Below are 23,319 nucleotides of genomic sequence, written 5' to 3' on the forward strand. Positions count from 1 at the left end.
CCACACATTTATCTTGTTCTTGCACGTTTTGACTTTGGTTCCCGTTCAATTTGAAACGCCCATTCGGAGAACAAATATGCCTAAATGAGAGTGAATCTGGTGATACTGTTTCCTTGTTTGACTCCTTCACTTGCACTGTAATTTGCTTCAAGCAAGCCACCTGGAGCCCTTGTAAACACAACACACAACCCCTGTAAAGAGCTCATTGTCCCTGCATCAATAAGAATATTCGAAGAACACATATGTGTGAGTTGTTCTCCTAATATGAGCCACATGTGCTGCGCAGGTGGCAGCTCTAGCTCTGTTGTAATGCTGTCTTGAGAATGCAGGACGGCACACGTCTGCTGTAGAAAAGGGAGTTGTTTTCTGAATCCAGCTCTTAGCAAGGACATTTAGCAGTTTACTTTGTTGAAGAGGACATTCCTTGAGCATGTTTTCAAATATAAGAGCTTCTCTTTATACTTTTTTACTGTTAGCATGCAAAAGAATCAATCATCTCAAATGTGTTTTTAAATGTCATACTTTTTTCACCCTGTGTTGTACATGCATGGTGCAATACTGTTGTGTGCTTGGAATTCAGTTATTTAATATTTAAAACCCTGTTTTGAAGTTATGCTCCTTCGCTTGACAGCTTCGCCCCACACGGATGCACCTCAATTTCAGCTGTCCATACTGTGCCTGCCAAGGCTTTCATTCACCAGTTTCCAACCCCTACCCCTTCTCTTCCCCCTTTACATTTGAAATGGAAAGATCCAAACACAGACTGGCTGCTGGAGTCTCCCCTGTGGACACACCCAGATGGACACACCCACCACTCGGTAGTCCTCGGCTGTGCTTCGTATTCATAGGGCACAGTGTCTCCCATTACGATTGACGACTATAAACAAATGATCATTCATTTTGAGAGCATTTTCGCAAAATAGCCTTGTAGGTCACAAGACGGCGCTTTATTTTATAATCGGCTATTACGTCCTTCACAAAACTCCTTCAACAAGGTCAGCCTGCCTTTATCTTCTGAACTCCTTTAGAATAAAAGAGATTCGACTGTATGCGGGTCTGTGTTAACATCGCTAAACTTTGATTTATAATGCATGTTAAAAATAAGGATAATAACAATGCTTTAAGAGTTCCCACAGAGGCGTGAAAGAGGGGCTTGCCCCTTTAAGAATCCCCACTTTATACTCACTGTTTACATAACAGCAGGGACCTGCCCAGCACCAAGACTCAGGAATGTGAACTGGAAGAGGGGTGGCACAAGTACACAAGTCACAGGTTAAAGACGATCAGACAAAAAAGCTACACACATAATAAAAAAAACATTAAATATAAAAGCGGTATTAAAATATAACACGCTAAATAAAATTGTATCTGCTCTGAGGAGACTCGTGTTATTTATTTTAATTTCCCGCCTGCCCCCCTTCATAAGCAATGTGTGAGCATATGGTACAACCCACCCTCTGCTCAGGGCTGTTTTCGTGTCTCCGCTCCAGAGCGGATCGGACCGCCGAGTCGAGCGGTGGCACTTGAAATAAAGTTTATTTTGATCTGAATGAGACGAGCAGCGAGAAGAATAAAGCCACCCATGACATAAACACCCCTGGGGCAACGCGGCGACGGAGAGTGGGAGCTGATGGCAGTGACCTGGCCGCTGTGAAGGGTTCCCCTACCGATTCTTTTTTCTCCTCCCAGCTCCGAGGACGACTATATTGTGAGCTGCGTAGTTTGCCAAAGCCTCATGTTTTCGCCGAACCAGGAGGAGAACTGCGCCCCCCATAAAGAGCCGGTGAAGTTCGGGGAGCTGGTGGTGCTGGGGTGAGTAGGAAACCTTGCCATATCTAGGTCTGAGTCGGGACTAGAACTTCAGCTGGGATCCCTCGGCGTCTGTGTGACCCGCTGGTGTGCGGACTGATCACAAGCCCTAACCGCCTTCGCGTTCGAAACAATGGCATCCAGAATGTCGCGAAAGTTCTTCCGACGTTCGGGTTGTGGGGGCTTCGGTTCCGGAACGCACGCCAGGCTGAGGGGTTTGGTGACGGCATAGTTAGGCTACGATTGCTAGTTGTGTTGATGGTGTACCCCCCCCCCCCTGCGCGCCTAAACATCCCCATAAATATATTACTCCATACCATGTCTATTATATTACACAATTGCATATTTAGTTTGAACCATCAAGTCTTGAATGCAACCGTTTGCCCAGCTCTTGTATTACAGTGCGGGTCAAGTCGTTAGCTACTGTAGTTGGTGCACGGTGGGGGGAGGGGGTTGGAAAATAAGTACAGCAGCCGTGTGGTGTGTGTGTGTCAATCGCGGGATTTCTTTCATGACTCTGCTTTTCCCTTTTCAGAGCTGGATTATTTTGCAACCGATCGCACGTCTCCCTGTTATTACCCACAACCTCGTGTAGATTCCTCCGCTAGATTATAAATAGTGTGCGATCGGGAAGTTTTGCAAACTTGTAGCCAGTGAGCAGGGCTTCTGATGTGGATGGGCATTTCGCTGCTTCCCACACGACTTGGGGAGGGGAGGGGAGGGACTGCCGCGCCAGATTGGAGCCGCAGAGATGGCCACCCGCTCCGCTTCCAAAAGCAAGAGAAACCCAGGATTGTGCACAAACCCCAGTGTAACTTTGCATTGTGTACCAACCGCAGGGGCACTTCTGCCAGTGCAATAATGAAGCCATGCACTGCAGTAGCTTCCGATCCCCGAGCTAATGTGGGAAGCAAACAAAGTGATCTGTATGCACTGAAGAGATCTCAAAGAAACTGTTGTGTACAGAGCAACTGCATACAATAGGTCAAACCCATACATTAAAGATCAACGTGTTAGCGGAGCAGCTGTTACACAAAACACTGCGTTGCATGCGTCATATTATGCGATTATCCCCCCAAAAGCACTGTTTCAAAGTGTCCCAGTGAGTAAATTCGGGGGGATTTACAGCACCACACTCAATCCCCCAATCCGGAAAGCTTTGCTAGCCTCACGTCAAAGTCTGAACCCAGGCAATTTGAAATTTGCTTACTACTGTCAGTGTGCCACCAGCGGGGGATATTACTCATCCCTCTGCCGACCTTTAGCTCCCGTTAATAAACCCAGACAGGGCTGTGTTCATTTTTTCTTATTCTTTTCTTTCCTGGTTTGTGTTATTGCATAATAGGGAAGAGTGGTGTGTCTCTATTTTTAGTCATTTTCTGCCACGTTTTCCAGGACAATGCCCAGACACGCCTCAGTTGGTCCATTGTGGGGGTGTATAGACCAGGGCAAGTGTGGAGATGGTTTTGAAGTTTGGTTGCATAAGCGGAGGACATGAATCTGAAGTCTGTATCCATCCACCCCTGTTTTCCACCAAAAGAATGCAATGTGATGATGATTACAGGCAACATGACAATCTTCTTGAAATAAATGAGCACATTATCATGAATGGATTTCAGCCTGTGAGTAACCAATAGTTTTTATTTTTGGATCAATAACTGCAACAAATGCCGCTCGCATGTTTCCATAATCTATTAGTCAAGCCCTTTGGCAAGACTTTTTGAACCAGATATATTGTATATTTTGCATGGGACTGTTTTAATTATGAGTGTATATTTTGGATTAACAAATTAGATTAGATTAATTCCACCAGTCCAGTTAATACCTGGACAAATATAGTGTACTGTGTCAAACCTGACCTCTGGATAAACCCGATTAAACTCATTTCAAAAGCTTATACAAGAAATCTGTTTCTTCACTAAACTTTCAGACTTGTCTGAGTCAATTCATTCATATCACTAGCGAACCAAAAACAATTGTGCCGTTTGGCTTCTGCCTTACTTTCACAATCATAACCAGTGAACCCTGTACGAAATATGTATTTTCTGTTATTAGACTCTTTGCTTACAGAGTGTGAGTTTCGGCACGTGTGAAATTGCCTAGGGCCTACTTTAAACAATCAGGATTTTACTAAGGGAGTACCCAAGCCCGTTATGGCACTCCTTGTATGGTTTGAAATTAAAGATTTATTAGAATAATAAATAATGCATTCAGCTATGTTGATAGCTTCCAGTGCCCGTGGACCTGGTTTGTGTGACATGAGTTAAAAGCACTGGAAGTTCAGTGATTTTTAAAACATTTCACAAGCTTAAAACTTGTCTTCGCCCACTGTCCTCCATAACAAACACACATGGCTGCACATAAAACTGGTGCACATAACCTACATTTTGAAAGGGAACATTTTAAAACCTCTCTCTTTTATTTATGTATTTATTGATTTATTGCCCCGTTAGCTGTATACAAACAGCTGTACAACACTGACTGGAAAGGCAGGAAGGAACAGATAATCTGCCTTCGCTGTTGCAGGAGGGAGGCTTGAGCGTGAAGCTCTGTAGACAGATTTTCTTCAGGCTCAGACACGTTCGAGGGATGAGTTGAGAAATGCAGTTGGCTAGGCTCCCCGGGTGATACATCAGATTTAAATGTAAATTAAAACTATAAATTCCTTCAGAAGTCCTATTGCTGTTGCAGGACGGGTTGAGCAGGCCAATGATCACAACACAGTAGCACCACTTAGGGAATTCGGACCCGTGTTCGATCATTTCAGAGGTAGAAAACTTCTCTTCACCGTGGAGCCGGGAAGAGTAATTTCTGAACAATCGAAATATGCAGGTTTAAAAAAATCATTCATGTTCCCCCAAAATGTGATCAGCATAATGCTTGTTGAAGAATGGAATAAGAGATTTAATTTGGTTGCTGCACATGGCCGCTTATTGGTTTCTTATTCTTATTGGTTTTTGTTCAGCCTTGTGCCCGGGTGTGTTAGTGCGGTGTTGGCGAGGAGAAGCTGGCAGGCGGGTAGATTGTGAGCCGGGAATGAAAGGGAGTATTGATCGGGCCACAGAAGCTCAAGCTCGGCAGCTTCCTCTGTCCATTGTGTCTGCCGGACTGAACCTATTAATTGTGTATTGTGCATTTCCCTAAACAAGCGGCCTCTGTGAGGTGCAGGTCCTGAGAGACGTCCCGGGGTAGCGGAACAGAAGCGCTAACTCAGGCCCGGCTGGGAGTTTAATTAGCTATATGGCCCTCTGTCTGGAGGGGAAGGTGTAGTTTGTTCAGCACACAGGCGACTGTGCTGTGAGAGAGGGGCCACTGTGCTGTGGGACCCCTGGGCTGTTTCCTGACAATTAAATGAAAATAAACCACCTTGTGAGCTCAGACACAAGTGAAGACTGTTTGTTTGGAAAAAATGAACCTAAAGGGGTAATGATGGTAATGATGTTTAGGTTTTATATTGAAGGTTAGTTCCTGTGGTTAGGATAAGTGCTTTATTTTGAAATGGAGGTTTTGTGAGTATAACCGGTTGTCATCAGGCACGATTTTTGTTAGATTGAGTTGTGTATAGTCACAATTCAGTGTAGCCTGGCATTGGGGTGTAAGTGTAATCATGAATTAGTGTCGAGCTGGTAAAGGATTACTTACACACTCCAATTTAGTATTAGTCGAGTTAAAAGATTGAATTAAAGGATAAACTGAGGTGAGAGGGTTTATATAAGTCTCGTTGGTGTAAGTGTTGAATTAGGGTCACGGTCAGGATGAGGGTTGGCGACTTAGGCCTAACGTACACTGCGGTTTTCTTGTATATGTGCAGAATTATTTTGAAGAATTTCAGCTGTTGGCATCTCTTGGAGAAAAAGGGTGTTATATAAAGTATTTTCTTTACTACGGAGTCATTCTCGTTGCTGTTAAGCTGATTAGTCGAAGCAGTGGAGCCCAGGAGGATGCTGGGATGCTCAGCAGGCAGTGAGTTGTGTGCGATACAGGGTAGTATGTTTAATGGACTGAATAGAGCAACTGAACCACAGGTAAAGATAAATCGGGAACACTGTCGGACACACTTTGCACGTATTCATCCAATTACGCATCCGGACCGGACATTACTCGTGCTCGGCACTGCACTGCTCAGGAAAGAGGATATATGTGAAATTGTGGTGAATGTTGTACATACGAAGCAGTGGAAGACGTACTGGAACTGAAAAGAAAGACACTCTTACAATGTATGCTTGTGTGGCATATTGGATGGCTTCAGCTGAAAGCAAATGAGGTGATTGTTACTTTAAAATCAGTGCTTTTCTTTGACCATTGACTTGTTCGTAATGAAAATCGAATGCCGTTTTATATAAATGTAATTATCTTATACACTCACCTAAAGGATTATTAGGAACACCTGTTCAATTTCTCATTAATGCAATTATCTAACCAACCAATCACATGGCAGTTGCTTCAATGCATTTAGGGGTGTGGTCCTGGTCCTCCATTAATCTCCTGAACTCCAAACTGAATGTCTGAATGGGAAAGAAAGGTGATTTAAGCAATTTTGAGCGTGGCATGGTTGTTGGTGCCAGACGGGCCGGTCTGAGTATTTCACAATCTGCTCAGTTACTGGGATTTTCACGCACAACCATTTCTAGGGTCTACAAAGAATGGTGTGAAAAGGGAAAAACATCCAGTATGCGGCAGTCCTGTGGGCGAAAATGCCTTGTTGATGCTAGAGGTCAGAAGAGAATGGGCCGACTGATTCAAGCTGATAGAAGAGCAACTTTGACTGAAATAACCACTCGTTACAACCGAGGTATGCAGCAAAGCATTTGTGAAGCCACAACACGTACAACCTTGAGGCGGATGGGCTACAACAGCAGAAGACCCCACCGGGTACCACTCATCTCCACTACAAATAGGAAAAAGAGCCTACAATTTGCACAAGCTCACCAAAATTGGACAGTTGAAGACTGGAAAAATGTTGCCTGGTCTGATGAGTCTCGATTTCTGTTGAGACATTCAGATGGTAGAGTCAGAATTTGGCGTAAACAGAATGAGAACATGGATCCATCATGCCTTGTTACCACTGTGCAGGCTGGTGGTGGTGGTGTAATGGTGTGGGGGATGTTTTCTTGGCACACTTTAGGCCCCTTAGTGCCAATTGGGCATCGTTTAAATGCCACGGCCTACCTGAGCATTGTTTCTGACCATGTCCATCCCTTTATGACCACCATGTACCCATCCTCTGATGGCTACTTCCAGCAGGATAATGCACCATGTCACAAAGGTCGAATCATTTCAAATTGGTTTCTTGAACATGACAATGAGTTCACTGTACTAAACTGGCCCCCACAGTCACCAGATCTCAACCCAATAGAGCATCTTTGGGATGTGGTGGAACGGGAGCTTCGTGCCCTGGATGTGCATCCCACAAATCTCCATCAACTGCAAGATGCTATCCTATCAATATGGGCCAACATTTCTAAAGAATGCTTTCAGCACCTTGTTGAATCAATGCCACGTAGAATTAAGGCAGTTCTGAAGGTGAAAGGGGGTCAAACACAGTATTAGTATGGTGTTCCTAATAATCCTTTAGGTGAGTGTATAGTAGAGGCAAAAAAGAGCCACTTTGACAGGCTTTCTCAGGATATTAATTAGACCCTTTCGAGTTCAGGAAAGTGTAATGCAACCCTAAAGTGGAATACAGTTTCCCTTTTATGCAAGAAGTGTTATATCTCCGACGGGATGGATTGGCTCAGTCAGTTCTCTTCCACTGTATCCCACACATCCAGCACAGCACAGCGCAGCACCATCGGTACGAAGCCTTTTAAGTGGAAACACTAGTAGCCCCGGTCGCTGTCTTGTCTGCTCAGCAGCAGCGATCGTGCTCCGACACTGCTGACAACCTGCAGAGCCTGCCTCTGATTAGAGCTGTCACTGGCAGGGCTGCTGCACACTTGTTAGCTGTGCTGTCGGACTGCGCTGCTGCCCTCGCGTCTGCACGGCTTTTTTTTTTTTTTCTGCTTCACTGTGTAGTGTCAAACTTAGTTTTTTGTTTAAATGCAATAAGGGCATGTGACACATTTCCTGATTTAACAAAGTGGTGCTTTGCCAAGTTTTAATATGCATCTTATATTTCTAGGTAATGTATATAAATAAAGAAACCATCTGTGATCACTTTTATAACAACGATCCCTCTTAAAGCTCAGAATCATCTATTTTGAATACAGTCTAAGTATTAAAAATGTATAAAAATGTAATAAAGTGGTATTTATTCACTGCTTTAAAAATAGTTTCCACTGGAATGATATAATGTACATAATCTCTTATTTTAATTGCGATGAAATCCAGCTTTGGACTAGCCCAAAATAAAACCCAGATGGAATCTAATCTGATAATCACTGCTACCCCCCCACACACATCTTCCTCACCTGTGACCAGGACACCTGAGTTTACATTATAGTCAGTGAGCCATCAGCGTTCAGGGTGTGGACGACCTTCTTGTGTGGAGCACCATTTTGAAGCCCTTCAGAGTGAGCCTAATTAAGACCATGTCATACTTGTGTCTGTGTAAATAAAGTCGTATACTGATTCTGCGGAGATGCCAGAATCTGTTCCCAGGGTGTCTTGTGCTGTACTGACGGAGATTTGCTCACTGACTGCAGAACGGCTTACAAACGCATTCCACTCTCTGCTACATCGGCTTCGACGGGGGGAAGACGACTCTTCGCGTCAGGGCGGCGGGGTGGGCTGGGCGGCTGTGGGATGTAAATAGACCACAGCGTGAGGCTAAGCAGAAGAGAACGTCGCTTTATGGCACCAGCTCTTCCCTCTCTTCCCCAGTGCACGGGCAGTATGAAGGGCACGCTGCGGTCCCTGGCTCATCACCCTCGGGGCCCAGGCCGGGCATAAATTTCTATTTTTTTCTAACTCTTCCTGGGAACCGAGCTGTGTAACGCTGTTATGCGGAGAACTGTGCCGCAGGAAGTGCTGTAATGCTGGTCACTTCTAGTCTCGTTAAACCTCAGCATGGAGAGATCCATAAGGAGCTGCCTCTTCCCCCCCATCTTGAGGAGAGACTCCTGATGCCCAGGCCTTCAGTGGGGCTGAAATGAGCAGTGGTCTCAGCTGGAGTGCAGGTGGTCCGTTGTGTTCGGCGTCCCGTGCTGATGTATGCGTTTCTCCTTTTAACACTGCAACTCCCACAGGGTAAACAGCTGACTCAGGGGCCAGCGAGAGTGTCACTGCATTCACGCTGCTAAATGGTGTGCGTTAATGGGACAGGCCCAGGGTGGCGGCTCGGGCGAGTGACTGCGTACTGTACAGAACATGACAAACTTCACCAGCGTGTGAATCATGTGACCCTGCGTGGACAAGATGAGCGTCATGGTTATTTTTACATGCTAGGTTCATTTTAAAGACGGTTTAACATGCACAGACTTGAACTAACAGTAGAGATACTAATTTCGTCTTTAAAAATACATTTTCCAATCTGTGGTGTAGGCCTATACTTCTAGTTAGGCATCAAAACACTCTTTTTGGCTTTATTTTAATTATAGGAATGCTATGAGATGAAGCTAGTGTTTATAGACATCTTTACACTTATTTTCTCACTGCTTTTGCATCCAGACTTTAATAGACGTAGCAGGAAACTAGGGGACTGAGTTATGATGTAATTTAAAGTAACGTGTATAGTGTTTATTTTGAATGGAAGACAGTTATTGAAATATTGGTGGTTATTGAAAATTTTAAAATTGGAATTTGTCACCCTCGTAGGACGGTAAGAAAAGGCTGTACCGAGATGACACGGGTGCTTTTACTTTTTATAACTGCACAGGAAACGCGGAACCAGTTGGCTTGTCCTGTTCATTTCCTAAGCACTGGGAGGATATGGTGCTGTGAAAGAGACGACATTATTTTTTAAAGAACTTTGTTTTTCGCCTTTACATAAATGGACTGTAACGTTGAAGTCCCGAGTTGTCTTGTCAGCTGAGGGTAACGCTTGCTGACTATACATCGGTGAAGTGATGCATTTCCTCCTATGATTCATGATTTGTGTTTTATAAAGTGCCACCTAACAGGACGCCAAAGCTATGCCAGACACGGGTTGAGTCCCATCATTCTGATTTAGTTTCGGATTTTAGTTGCTTGACAATTTGAGTTTTAGTTATGTTTTGTTTTCTAATAAACATATTAATTTCCTCCTAGCCAACTGAAGGGGCTGCAGCCAAATTGGGATATTTATAAATTGGGAAGTCTGACATGTATTATAGCAACAAAATATAAATACACGGAGCCCAGACACTTATTTGTGTACAGTCGAGGATCCCTTCCTGGCGTTAATCTTCCGTATCCCCCACCCTGCAAGCTGCGTCGCCCCCCCTCCCCCTCCCCAGCTCAGTACACAAGATCCGCAGCCCAGACTCCCGGCTAAAACAAACCGCTGAGTTTTACGAGGGCGGCCCTTGCTCTGGACGGCCAGGCGAATACATTAAGCCCCTAGTTGCTGAGTTCACTCTCTTTTCCTTCCAGTCGCTGTGCCCCCCACCTCCCCCTCATGAATCCAGATTAGCTGGGGAATTATGGTGGCTAATCGGGAGTATTTATACCTGATTAACACTGTCCTTGCTCTTGACGGGAGACCCGGCGAGACAGGTAGCCCGGTGTCGGTGATCCGGGGAGCTGGAGCGTCACTGAGAGAAACCCCTAATCCCTGTGTATGAATGTAAGTGAAATCCACAGCCTCTAAACCCGTTGACGAAGCCCTTTGTTGTGGAAAGGGATTATAATTAACTAGAGAAGATTTTGTGAGGGCGTCATTGTCTGCAGTAAAGTGATGTTTTAGGTAGAGTCTCCCCGAGTCTTTGCAGCCTTGAAAACCTGAGATCACGTCTTGCTAGGAGCTGTTCAACGCTTAACCCATAAACCAGCTGTAGCAGACGTAGGGCCAGGAAAGGGCACATGCATAAAACATTTGTCAACCCGGTGTATTCACAGCTGTTTGTTCCTAATACGACAATGACACCATAAACCTTTCAGCGTGGTGCTTTAGGAGTCCCTATAGGAAGTTTAAATGTTTCCTTGTGACCATTGTAACATCTTTCTCTTGTTTTTTGTACTCCCTTTTCTGCCTACACAACTTCCGGTTTATTAATATGGTCTCTGATGAGGCAGTGTCTGGTTGAAAAAATATTTCCCCCTTAGGCGCTGATACCACTGTAGTGTCTCCAGGTTCCCGGCAGGGGCGTTTTCCAGCTGGATCTGAGGATCTGCCGTGTTCGTTTCCCTCTACATACCAGCGAGCCGTGTCTATAAAAAGGCCCTTCATTTATTCCTTGAGAGTCTGACTCAGTCCTTTGATTTGCTGGCTATAGGGAAACAAAGTCAAACCCAGTATTCAGGGGGTGTTCTCTGCGTTTGGGATGTGGAGGCTCTTTATTATGTGTGGATGGGATGCGGGGGGGAGGCACTTATAATTACAAGATGACAGAGAAGAGAGGGGTTGCTGTTTTTCTGAGAGGATAGGTTATACAACTGGAACATTGGACGAAGTATATAAAAAAAAAAAAAAAAAAGGGGGGGGGGGAAGGGCAGGGTTTGTTAGTTTGAGTCTTATTTATTGGTCACTGTGGATTTATTCAGTGCAATAAAGTACCAGCGGTATGGGTCACATCACCCTTAGTTTTGTATTTAACAGTCGCAAAATCGCTGGATAGAGATTTCCTTGTTCATCAGCGTGCTTGTGGGCAGTTGCCTGGCTAGAATAGTGATGTCGTTTGGTATAGAAGGATACAGTGATAAAGGCTTCAGTCCACTAAATGAGTGTCTTCTCTTTGTCCGAGTGTGCGATCGCATGGGCCTGGTTTGTCCCACCGGGTCCCTACTCTGCCAGCCGGCTCAGCGATGCGGGTGACAGGTGGTGCAGTAGGGTGGGCAGCATGGGTAGGGTTCTAGTGGTGGGAGGGGGAAGGGGGAACCAGAGAGAGGAAGGTCATCTGTATGGAGGGGGTGCAGGGTGATTTGGAGGTCAGCGATTTATTTTGTTGAGGAGACAGAAGTAGGGGGTGGAGGATTGGGAAGCCTGGGGGTTTGTGATGGGGGAGGGAAGCTGAAGTGGGGGGGGTGGGGTGGCTTTTGCATGTGTTTTAAAGTTTTTTTGGGGGCTCTATCACGGGTGGGGATATGCATTAGGAGGAGGGGTGGAGCGGCAGCTGAGGGGTGGGGGTTTTGGAAAGGGGCAGAGCGTGGGGCTGTCCCAGCTGTACAGGACAGCTGGCCAATGTGGAGTTTTGGGCTGCTGCCCTGGGACCTTCCTTATCTTCTCACACCAGGCCCTTTGTGCAACAGAAATGCAATTTTAATGCGGTTGGAAAAATAATTGTGCCGAGACTGTTATTCGCAACACTGCCAACTGTCGACACCAACACAAATCTGCTGTCACTTACTGGGAAAACTGGGGTTTCACTCCCCAAAATAATAGTCAGGATTTAGAGTGTAGTGTTGCCTCAGGGAAGGAGGTAAGGCTGCCATTACTGTACAAGCTGAAGCCAATGTAGCCTTTGTTACCTTCATTAGCTGTTTTCTGTAGGACAACAGATGAAGTGTCTATAGCATGGTAGAGTGAGCAGTCCTGGGATTTAGTTTGAGCTTGATTTGTTTACTGCAGGGTGCAATGGACAGCTATGACAGAGCAGTGTGATCAGCCCAGTGCATTGTGGGTCTGATCAGTCGCACCTGGGCCTTCAGCTCCTGAGACGTGGCTCATTAGGGATGGGACACCACAAGTAGCGATTTAAGTGCTTTGGTAAAATATCCAGGCATCGGGAGAAAGAGGTCGGCCTACCTCTTATACCAGTAAGTATTCCGATTTAGAAAGAGGCGAAATTAACCTTGGCTGTCTCGACCTGAGGGCATGCTTGTCCCTGGGCTGTTCAGTTCTGTGGCTGAGGCAGAGTGGTATGTACTTGAAAAATGTTCACAGGTTTATTTTGGACTGGGCTTTAAATGACTAGTGGGAGATGGGGGGGGGGGGATTTCAGTGCTATTAGGAATGTGAAACCCAGAATTTAATAGATATACCAGGAAGTATTTAAAAATGTAAGTGGATGTTCTGTACGTCTCTGCTGTAACCGCTAAAGCCACAAATGGCTCAGTATTTTCTAACTTCAAGTCATAACAAGTACAAATACATCAGACGTAACAGAAATGATGAATTGCCTAATCCTAAAATTACTTAGATTTTTGTCTCATACAATATTTAGGGGGGGATGATTTCCCCTCTGATCTTGAACGGGCGAGGTGTGTTTTCTAAGGAGAGGGTGAGGAAAATGAAAAAGTCCTTTGCTTTCTCATCCAGTCCAGCAAGACGATCATGTTAAACTGGATGAGAATGTCATATTTCAAGGTCTGGTTTCTTTTCTTCTTGATCGGTCCGTGCCTCTTCTATTGTTTGTGCTCCTCCTCGAGTGCACATATGTGGCTTTACGAGCGTCAGAAAGATCCATTCTGACCTTGTAAAGTTAGTTTCCCCATTGCCCGTCTCTTCTTATTGACACTGCGCATTACTACAGGAAATGGCAAATTTACTACTTAAGTCATAAAAAATGTTTAGCCCAGTGAAATATTGTACCGTTGCCTTCGCTTCAATAGCAGATGTATTTTTATTTGTTTTTTCATTGTTCTGCTTTCGGATTCTCTTCCAAAATCATATTCCGTAGTGGAAGTGTCAGCTCCAACATATTGTTTGAACTTCCCTTTTGTTGTACAAACATTGTATTTACAGTTTGACACAACACATTTTAATCTAGAACAATACAGTTTAGCATATGCATAATTTACACACCATGTAATTCAATATCCACAATGTGTGTTCACTGAAACGTTACAGGTAACTGCATAATCAAGTGGATGCTTTTTAAAGCAACAATTCAGACAGTACATGCAATTATTTGATACTGTGGTTTCGTTGAACATGTCGCCTTAAATTTGTCTTATTGGAAGCAGATGAAAAATATCCATCTTAATCAGGTTTCTTTTCTGGCACCAGTACATATAGAAACATGTATTTGATACTAAAAACTATCTGAAAACGACATTGACTGCAATTGAATCCACCACTGACTGTATGGCATTTCTAATTAAGTGTCAGCACTTGGCAATGTGCCCTGGTTAATTATTATCCCAGAATACAGCCGAGTTACTACAGTACTCATTTGAATTTAGCATTTTGGACTTTCAGCTGACAAACTTCCACTTCTCGTATTCTTATTTTCTGTATTGTTACCCATTAAGAGTTCCTGGTGGTTTTGTGGTGTGCTCAATATAAAGCTGGCAGCTGTAGGAGCAGATGTCATTTATGCACACTTGAGCCTTGAGGCGCGGCACAAAATACTAGCTTGCCATGTAGGCTTTGGGAAAGTCTGCTGGGTGGCGGCGTTTAGTTCTCCCGCAGTAGGTGTGTGTGCGCGCGTTCGTTTGTTCTGCCCGTCCCCTGACCTGGAACAGACTCCTGCAGTTTGTCTCCTGCATGCGCTCCTTTGATAAGGTCTTTGGGAGTGCCTGTGTTATGGCAAGATGTGAAGAAGTGACAAGAATACAGGCTCCAGTGTTCGTCCCGCAGACGGATTTCAACATGTTCATCTGATACACAATGGTGTTCGCTCCCTGCTCGGAGATTAATGTACTGGTGTAGTATTAACAGTGGTGCACGGCACAGCTGGTACTGAAATTTACCACCGCTCGCTCTCTGGAGAAAGAAGAGCGATTCATTATAAGACTATGGCAGTTTATAACCAAGGGGCATTTTGTGGTGGGAAGCCACCTGAGTGGGAGTTTTGAACTGTTAAAGAACAAAAGCGATTCTCAGTGGAACACGTTTGGTATGAGTTTCACAGTGCTGAGCTCTGTATTGATGAAACGCCCTTTATTTTAATTTTTTTGTGACGTAGTATTCTTGAATGTATCGCATAATTTGAGCAGTGGGAAACGTGAGCAGGAGGCTGAACATTTGGCCAGGGGTGTGGTGTGGATGTCCCTGGTTATCTCATTAACCAAACTGTGGCCCCGGACCCCTGGAGAGAGGCGATTTGGGTCTCCTGTGGGGCCTGGGAGGAGCCTCGGACAACTGCTTTTCTGTGGCTTAGTTAGTCAGAGCTGTGTTCAGGATGTTTCTTATGAACTTTACATGTTTAACGCACAACAGCATGTGATGCGTGTTGTGTGTTTTGCACAGTTGATAGACGGTAACTACTTGCAGTGACTCGTTTCATAAGTTTACAAAACAACCAACCACAACAGACGCATGTAAATCTTGAGCTCGATACGGGGAAAGTTGTTTCTGGCCCTAGGTCATACTTTGGGAAGGAGCTCAACGTCTCTTTGAGCACTGACCAATGAATACAGTCTTTGTGCTGTAGTAAGTGAGGGATGGCTAATAATACCAAAACAAAATGATCAAATACTTCAATCATGCTGTTTCCAAGCAATTATGTAAAATCTCTGACCCCTTGCACACAGACACCGGTGAAGACCGTGGGGGAGAAGGTTTGGAAGACAAAAGTAGAGGCATCACTTCATCAAGCTTCAGATTGCATAAATTGTCTGGTGTATTGACTCTGAAGAGCTTCAACACTGCAGGAGACTCTTGAAAACCAGTCGTGTGTGTCTTATGTATGGCTTTCGTGTGACCAGGCTGATGACTTTGTGCTGCATCTTATTTCTTAAAGAGCTTTAAGTGTTGCTCTGTGTTAAGGCGCTAATTTTCCTCACTCACTCACTGATTGGCTGAATCCCATTGTGTTTTTTTTTTTATTATTGTGCACCAATCACAGGGCAGAATGCAAACAAAGGAATTTTTGGAGAGGAGTCGGGTCAGGAAACGATATATAAATCCAAAAAGAATTTATATCAGGATGTTACATTTGCCCTAATAAGGACAGAAAAGATTGGCACTATATCTTTATTCCGTCTTCTGCCAAAGAACAACATGACCACATAGTTTCATTTCCAAATATCCAAAGTGCTCGGCTCCTTCATTGGGTTGGGAGAGTTAAAACTGTGCTATTCTTGTCCGGTTTCTCCATGCTTACTCATTGACACCCATATATACCCCACAATTTCAAATGTGATAACAAATTATACCAATATATATGAATTATAGCGAAGAGGAAGATGAAGGAATTTGTTTTTGAAAAGAGAAGTTCACGCAGTTTCATTTTTCTACGCAGTTGTTAAGTTCCTCTTCTCTCTCTCTTTCTCTGGCAGGTACAATGGCTCCCTCCCAAATGGAGACCGGGGCCGCAGGAAGAGCCGGTTTGCTTTGTACAGGAGAGCCAAGGCCAACGGGGTTAAGCCCAGCACTGTGCACGTGCTCAACACGCCACAGGCTAGCAAGGTAGGGACACGCCTTCCACGGCACTTTGACTCTCTCACCACGGGTGGGGCGCTTTCACTGCAGACCAGAGGTGCCACCTGACAGACAGGTGGCCGGGCTTCAGGGCGCTTCAGTTTGATAGCGAGGAGATGGAAATCGCAGGCATCCACATGTTCTTGCCTTGCTCTTGAAACATATTTTAGGTTGAGAGAGACTGTGTGTTCATCCCTTTCTGGCTTTAACTCCTCCTTCATTGTGGGTCTCCTGAGCTCCAGTGTGCTGGTTTCCCACCCTTTACAGCTCTGTGAACTGACTTCCTATTTGCTGTTCTTTTATCACCGTTTGGAGATTCCTTCAAATTATTTTGACAGGTTTGTTTGCTGTTCTGTGTCTACCTCTTTTTTTCTTTCCTCCTTCTTTGTCCCCTTTCTTCTCTTTTGCTCTCGCACTCTCTCCCTCCATCTCTCCCATGGGGTCATGACCTTCCTGTTCGCACGTGATTGGAAGCTGTTGTTGACTGTGTTGCTAGGCAGGTTTGGCAGTGTCGGGGGCTCCTGGGGGAGGTACAGTGGAAGTGGGTTACTGTGCGTCCGTCTGAGAGACGCTGGACCAGTCCTGGCTAAACCATCAGTTCTGTGCTGTTTGCAGTGCCATTTGTTTCCAAATTGCACCAGAAAAGGGGGGGAAGCCAACAGAACAATACACACCAAGCCTAAATTAACAAAAAACACTCTTATCAGCTCAGACCCTCTCTGCTTCAAATCTCTTTAAAACCAATGCAAATAAAGCCTGCGATTTCACCTCGGTCCTCATGTTTCAATTAAAGAAAGAGGTGGGAAAAACACCCTGGCTGATCATAGTTGATGGTTTCTATGCTGACGCCGGTGCCGAAGAGGTCAGACATGATGGTTTAACAATGCGTTCAGGTGTCCCACTCTATGCCAATGCCTCCATACATCCACGGGACACAATGGCCGATGCGGAGGCGCTGGATTGTGCTTTACTGCGACAAGATCACAAGCCATCAAAGCTCTCCAGTGAGAAGCAACACTTGGCATTTATTAAGGACTAGTAACATGAGTTGTTGCTGACCGGCCCTCCTCCCACGCCATCAGTATGCTGCATGGCGCTGGGTGGTAACGTTCACTCGGTGCTGTACCAATTTTGCACTTTTTCCCTGGGTGGAAAAGGCCGTTCTATAATTCGGATCGCCTCTTTCTCCTGAGCAGCAGGTGTTGAGTTCTTTATTTATAGATGTTTTTTTTTTTTATGAATCTTTACAGAGTAGGAAAAAATCCAGTGATCAAATGAACAAAGCCTAGAAAAACTCATGGCTGTTTCCCCCCAGTGGCAGCATGCTGTTCTGTTTAGTGGCTCATCGCCGACCCGACGAGGGGCCGCACACGCCACGTGCTTGCAGCGCTGGGACGTGGGGGGACGGCTTACTGCCCGGGGGTGGGGGGTTGGATTGGATTTATTTCATTATAATTGCTGGAAAAAATTGGAAGAGAATTTTGCAGGAAAAAAGTTACCATCCTGAAAAGGGTCTGATTTGACACCAGCAACAATCATTTTCTCGCTTTCAAACGTCAGCCCCCTCGCTCGGGACTAAATCTGGCCCAGGGTGTGCTGGCTTCCTGGAGGAGTGGGGCTGCCTGCGGTTTCTCCAGCGATAAGTGGAAAAGGACTCTTTTTGTTGTTCGTGTCTCTGGCTGGTTTTCACTTGGCAGCGGCGGCGGCGGCGGCAGCAGCGGGGCTGTCTGATCGCTGCTCTCCCCGCGCATGGCCTCATGAGTATTAATGAGGAGCTCCTGTGATCTCCGTGATGGAGGCAGACGCTCTTTAATTCCCTCCTTTGCTCTCTAATCTCCCGCTTGATCCCAATTAAAGGGCCTTCCCGGGCCTGCAGGCACAGAGAATTCCCCTCCGGAAGCCTCCAGGCATACACTGCAACTTCTCTCTTCATCTTTCCTGCTTTCCTCTCTCTTTTTCTTTTATTATATCATTTACACAATCATGTTGTTCCCTTTCCTTTTGATCTTTCTCCCTCTTTTCTTTTTTCCTCTCTGCTACTGCTCTCTCTCTCTCTGCAACCTCTTCTGCTTTGTCTCTCATGTGGGGGCCCAGCATGTGAGCAGTCTGTGTGCTAAATCACTGTCTCTGGGAGACATGAGGGTACAGAGATGGTCCCAGGGGCAAGTGGTGGGGGAGGTCCTGATTGCTTCATTAGTCGTGGTATGCTGTGTTTCTCCAAGAGTAGACGCCTGGTGATCCTGCTGACAAGACAGTCTCCGGTGTCCCGAATGGTCTTTTCAGTTCCGGCACCCGAGTGCACGGTCCTCTAATCCCCGGGGGATTGGTGGCTTCAGTGGAAGCTGTGGTCAGGCAGAGCAGAGCATCCCTCTGTGTGCTGGGAGAGTGACAGCTCTGTTGCCCTATACACTGATCCTGTTATATAACGACTGCTACCCTCGCCGCCTCCCCCACGCAGCCATCTGCTCCACAAACTGCCGTAACTGCAGGGGCTTAGGGCAGTCCCTAATATTTACCTCTCGTTCTTGCACTTGCACTTAACGCAAGCGTCCAAATACACGCCCCCTGAACCACTGCTGTCCCCAACAGTCACATGGACCGCAAACATTCTGCCCCGTCAGCCAAAAAGATGTTACAAAGCAGAAACCTTCACTGAAGTACAGTCTGGTATTAAGATATGGGACTTGATGAAACTCAAATGACTCTTACTCTGCTTTCTTCTCTGGTGTCGAGACTGGCGTCTGCTGGGTGCTTACCTCTGTGTTTGGCACAGAACCTGTTACATGTAATGGCCTTTCCTTGTTCTTGTCATAGTCCAGTTGTGCACCGTAATGGTCTAGTGAAAAGGCGGGAGAGACTTTCAAGTTGGCTTGGTGACATGGCAGTTTTTTTTGTAGTGTTCTGTATATTGCATATCAGGGCAGCTGTAGACATGGCGGAGGGGGGCTTGGCCTCGTCTCGTTGGCGGCGATGGCTGCGTTGGCAGGACAGCTGAGAGCTGTGCTGTCAGAGTGGTGTCCTGTGGGGTAGGTTAGTGCCACAGAATGGGCCCATTGATCATCCTGTCTGTCCACTCATTCATGAAGGCTTTGTTAGTGGCAGGAGCGTACTGTCCCCACTGTGTGTGTGGGGAGGCGCTTAATTAACAATGCTGAGGACTACAGCTGAGCCAAAGTGAACTTCTCCCCGAACCCATCTCCCCTAAAGGCAGACACCCACTCCACCATCTGCCTTTCCCCTCCCCCTGCGTCGGCACCACCCTGGAGGTATGGCGTCTGGAGAGACTGAATGTACTGTACATATCGCTGGCTCTCGGTCACCAGGGCTGGGGGGCACTGGTAGATAAACCAGTATTGCTATAGCAATAATCTGAGATTAACTGGTTTGTTGTGGCTCAGTGCTGCGCTCCTTCAGCCTTGTTATCTGTTGATGAGTGCCCAGGGGGTTGGAAGCCCTGAGCAGCCAAGAAGCCTTTATAGGCAGAACAAGGAGTCCTCTAAAGGCAAGGAAAAGCATCCTTTGCCGTTTTGATTAATGTCTTCCTCCGAAATTGCAAGTGGTTCTGTGCTCTGGATATGAAAAATATACTTTTTTTTTTTTCTTCTCTCCTCTCTCTCTCTCTCTCTCCTCCTGCTTGAGATAGTGTTAATACTTGACAGGCTGCCATGCATATTTAAGGTTGAGGCACCCTGGCACCAGATCAGTTTGTGACCTGAATCAGCTGAATGTCTGGATAAATGATTGACATAAGACACCAGTCCCAAGTCCTGCGTTTGTTTTTCTTCTCATGGTGATAGTGTCACAGTCTGACCAAAATGCATCATAAGACCAAACAAACTTGGTAAATCGTCAAATCATCCAGCTCATGTGAGACCTGAAAAGCCTGGGAAGGTGGCAGTCTGAGGGGACCTGCTCCGCTGTTAGAAACCACTCGGGGACAACGTCTTAGGCTGCTGTTGAGGTCCATGTTATCCCAGTGGTTGTGTGTGTTCGGCCGAGTGTGACGGGGTCTCTTCCTTCCTTGTGTTTCAGGCGGTGAACTGCAGGGGGCAGCACAGTATCTCATACACGCTGTCCCGGAACCAGACCGTGGTGGTGGAGTATTGCCATGACAAGGACACGGACATGTTTCAGGTAACCGTGAAGGTGGGGGGCGGGGGTGGGGTATGCATTTCAGAGGCTTGGCGTTTTGTCGTCTGTCAGGACTGATGATGGAGGCTGCAATTTCTCCATTAGTCGTTCACCTCGCCCGTCAAATCGAGCAATTTGTCTGGGTGCTGTTCGGTGTGAGTTTCTGCGCTCCCTCGCTTTGATTGAAAGCATGGCAGCCGCATAACTGGGACGAGGGTTTCAGTTTTATAGTTTCTGAATGAATTATTTATGTGCTAGGCTGGAGGTCTGGGCGACCGTATTTTGAGGCATCGCTCAGCTGCACTTTCTTACGCAGCAATTTGGGACCTTCAGCTGAGGGCCCTTTTACAGAACATCATGCATAACAACATCCAGCCCTCAGCCATGAAATCAGCCTGAACAGTCAGTGCAGCACATTGCATGAGAAAATAAATTGTTACCTAGTAGCTCCCTCGTTTGTCCACTTTCTCGAATGCAGAATCATTTTGCTGTTGTGCCTCTCGTTTCATTCGGACTTCTCTCTCTCCCTCTCTGCTCCACTGCAGATTGGCCGCTCCACTGAGAGCCCCATTGACTTCGTGGTCACGGACACCGTGTCGGGGGGCCAGGCGGGTGAGGACGCGCCCATCACTCAGAGCACCATCTCTCGCTTCGCCTGCCGGGTGGTCTGCGAGCGCAGCCCCCCTTACACGGCCAGGATCTTCGCTGCCGGCTTCGACTCCTCCAAGAACATCTTCCTGGGGGTCAGTGTGTGTAGTGGTTTGTTATTCTAAGGGCGTGGGTCTGGGTGTAGAGGACGGGCCGTCTCATTCTGCGTGCTGTGCTGAAACCTCTTCCCCTCTCTTCCCCCCCACCAGGAGAAGGCCGCAAAGTGGAAGAACCCTGACGGTCACATGGACGGGCTGACCACCAATGGTGTGCTGGTGATGCACCCACGGGGGGGCTTCACAGAAGACTCCAAGCCCGGTGTGTGGAGGGAGATCTCCGTCTGTGGGGACGTCTACACCCTGAGAGAGACCCGCTCCGCACAGACCCGAGGGAAACTGGTCAGTGCTGGGGGGGCTTGGCAAATCGGGGGGGCGACTGTAGACCTTCAGGAAGGGCGATCTTGCCGTCATGCTATTAAGTTGGAATGGAGATCTTGAAAAAGCATAGTTTGTTAATCTCTTAATCTGGCTCTATTAGTTAATGTTTGCATAGTCAAGGTTTCTAAGGGATTGGCTTCAATTTATACACATTTATCGACGTTAAGCACTTTTCACATTTACGTTTCAAACGCTCCTCTGTCGGTCTGTCCCCTGAGCTGTGTGCTGTGCTGCCCCCTGCAGGTGGAGACTGAGAGCAACGTGCTGCAGGATGGCTCTCTGGTGGACCTGTGCGGCGCCACTCTGCTGTGGCGCACGGCGGACGGGCTGTTTCACACGCCCACGCAGAAGCACATCGAGGCACTACGGCAGGAGATCAACGCGGCACGGCCCCAGTGCCCCGTGGGGCTCAACACCCTGGCCTTTCCCAGCATGCAGCGCAGCCGTGACCTGGGCTCGCTGGAGGACAAGCAGCCCTGGGTCTACCTCACCTGCGGTCATGTGCACGGGTACCACAACTGGGGCCACCGCTCGGAGCACGAGCCCAACGCCCAGCGCGAGTGCCCCATGTGCCGCACGGTGGGGCCCTACGTGCCCCTGTGGCTGGGCTGCGAACCCGCCTTCTACGTGGACACCGGAGCCCCCACCCATGCCTTCGTGCCCTGCGGACACGTTTGCTCCGAGAAGTCGGCCAAGTACTGGTCTGAGATCCCCCTGCCCCACGGCACGCACGCCTTCCACGCCGCCTGCCCCTTCTGCGCCACGCAGCTCACCCCCTCCCAGGGCTGCGCCAAACTCATCTTCCAGGGACCCATTGACTGAGTTGACTCCTGGGGATCAGCCAGGGAGGGGGAGACGACGTTTTCTCCTGCTCTTCTTTTTTGTTTTCCTTTTTTCTGTTTGTTTTTTAATTGGCGGAGGGAGGGGTGTGTCGGCGTGGCCGCAGTTGATAAGGTGCTACTGAAATGCTCACCCTAGCAGGTCTGCTGGATGGCCGCATCTGCTGCCGAGAGCCGGGCGGACTCGGTCCAGACTGGCACTCGGGGGTGGTGAGGTTGTGGGAGCTCGGGCAGGTGGGCCGGGGCGAGCCTTTGGGTTTCTGCTCGGAGACTCCCTTGTCTACACTGTCATTTCCCTGCTGCCTCTTGTGTCCCATCAGCACCATATTTCACACTATTCTCTCACAGACCAGTCCAGGCATTTCACAAACCCGGTGGCACAGAAACCCCACTGAGCTGCTGAAGTAGCCGGGCTGAACTAGCTCCGAGGGACTGAATGACCGGAATGGACTCATCAGGCTTTCTGTAGCAATCCAGCCCTCGTTCACTCACTAAAGCCGGTCACTCAGATGGTGGAAGATGGCCACTCGTTTCCTCACTGTGCTGTGAGGGACCCCGGAGTGGGCTGGCATTGGCTGGCCGTGTCACAGAGTCGCAACGCTCGATTCCCGGGCCAGTCAGCTGGTCTGCTGGCTGGAGAGGAAAGGACAGAGAGGAAGGGGAGGCTGGGTCACTCGTCCACAACTCCTCACTCACCGTCATCCCCTGGGGGCCTCCCAACTCCCCCATCTCCTGCAACGGCCCTGCGGAGGGAGCGTGTGAAGCGGTGGAAGACGCTACGCCCTCTGAAACTCACTGCTGGAGATGCCAGTGAGCACGTGCGTGTGTGAGGGCGACCGAGGACCAGCGTAACTCCAGCCACTGCGACTAGGAACGTCAAACAAATAAATATGAATCATCTTCCATATAATACAGATATGGATTGCAATACTCAGGGGCCTGTACTGCCCCAGAGGGTAACATTTATACCAGATGAAATTGAGCTATTTTAATGAGGGGAGTTTATACGAAGAGAGAGTTGAACATTTTGTTTTCAAGATGCATCAATAAAACTCATACGATCTGTCTTTCA

At 47.2% G+C, this 23,319-nt stretch overlaps 1 protein-coding gene across 2 annotated transcripts; it reads left to right on the top strand.

The window, feature by feature from the left end:
- Positions 1-1,406: 1,406 nt before the first annotated feature.
- peli2 (pellino E3 ubiquitin protein ligase family member 2) lies at positions 1,407-23,319 on the top strand. 2 transcript variants are annotated; one of them, XM_066694174.1, is made up of 6 exons: positions 1,407-1,812; positions 16,051-16,180; positions 20,225-20,326; positions 20,869-21,072; positions 21,181-21,369; positions 21,652-23,319. In XM_066694174.1, exons 1-6 carry the CDS (start codon positions 1,736-1,738, stop codon positions 22,228-22,230), a joined length of 1,281 nt encoding a protein of 426 aa, XP_066550271.1. In that variant the 5' UTR covers positions 1,407-1,735; the 3' UTR covers positions 22,231-23,319. The 2 variants fall into 2 exon arrangements, with proteins under 2 accessions (XP_066550271.1, XP_066550272.1); XM_066694175.1 differs by having other exon boundaries at positions 1,417-1,812; positions 20,869-21,066.

This window comes from Amia ocellicauda, chromosome 21, assembly GCF_036373705.1.
Source record: "Amia ocellicauda isolate fAmiCal2 chromosome 21, fAmiCal2.hap1, whole genome shotgun sequence".
NCBI classification, from domain to species: domain Eukaryota; kingdom Metazoa; phylum Chordata; class Actinopteri; order Amiiformes; family Amiidae; genus Amia; species Amia ocellicauda.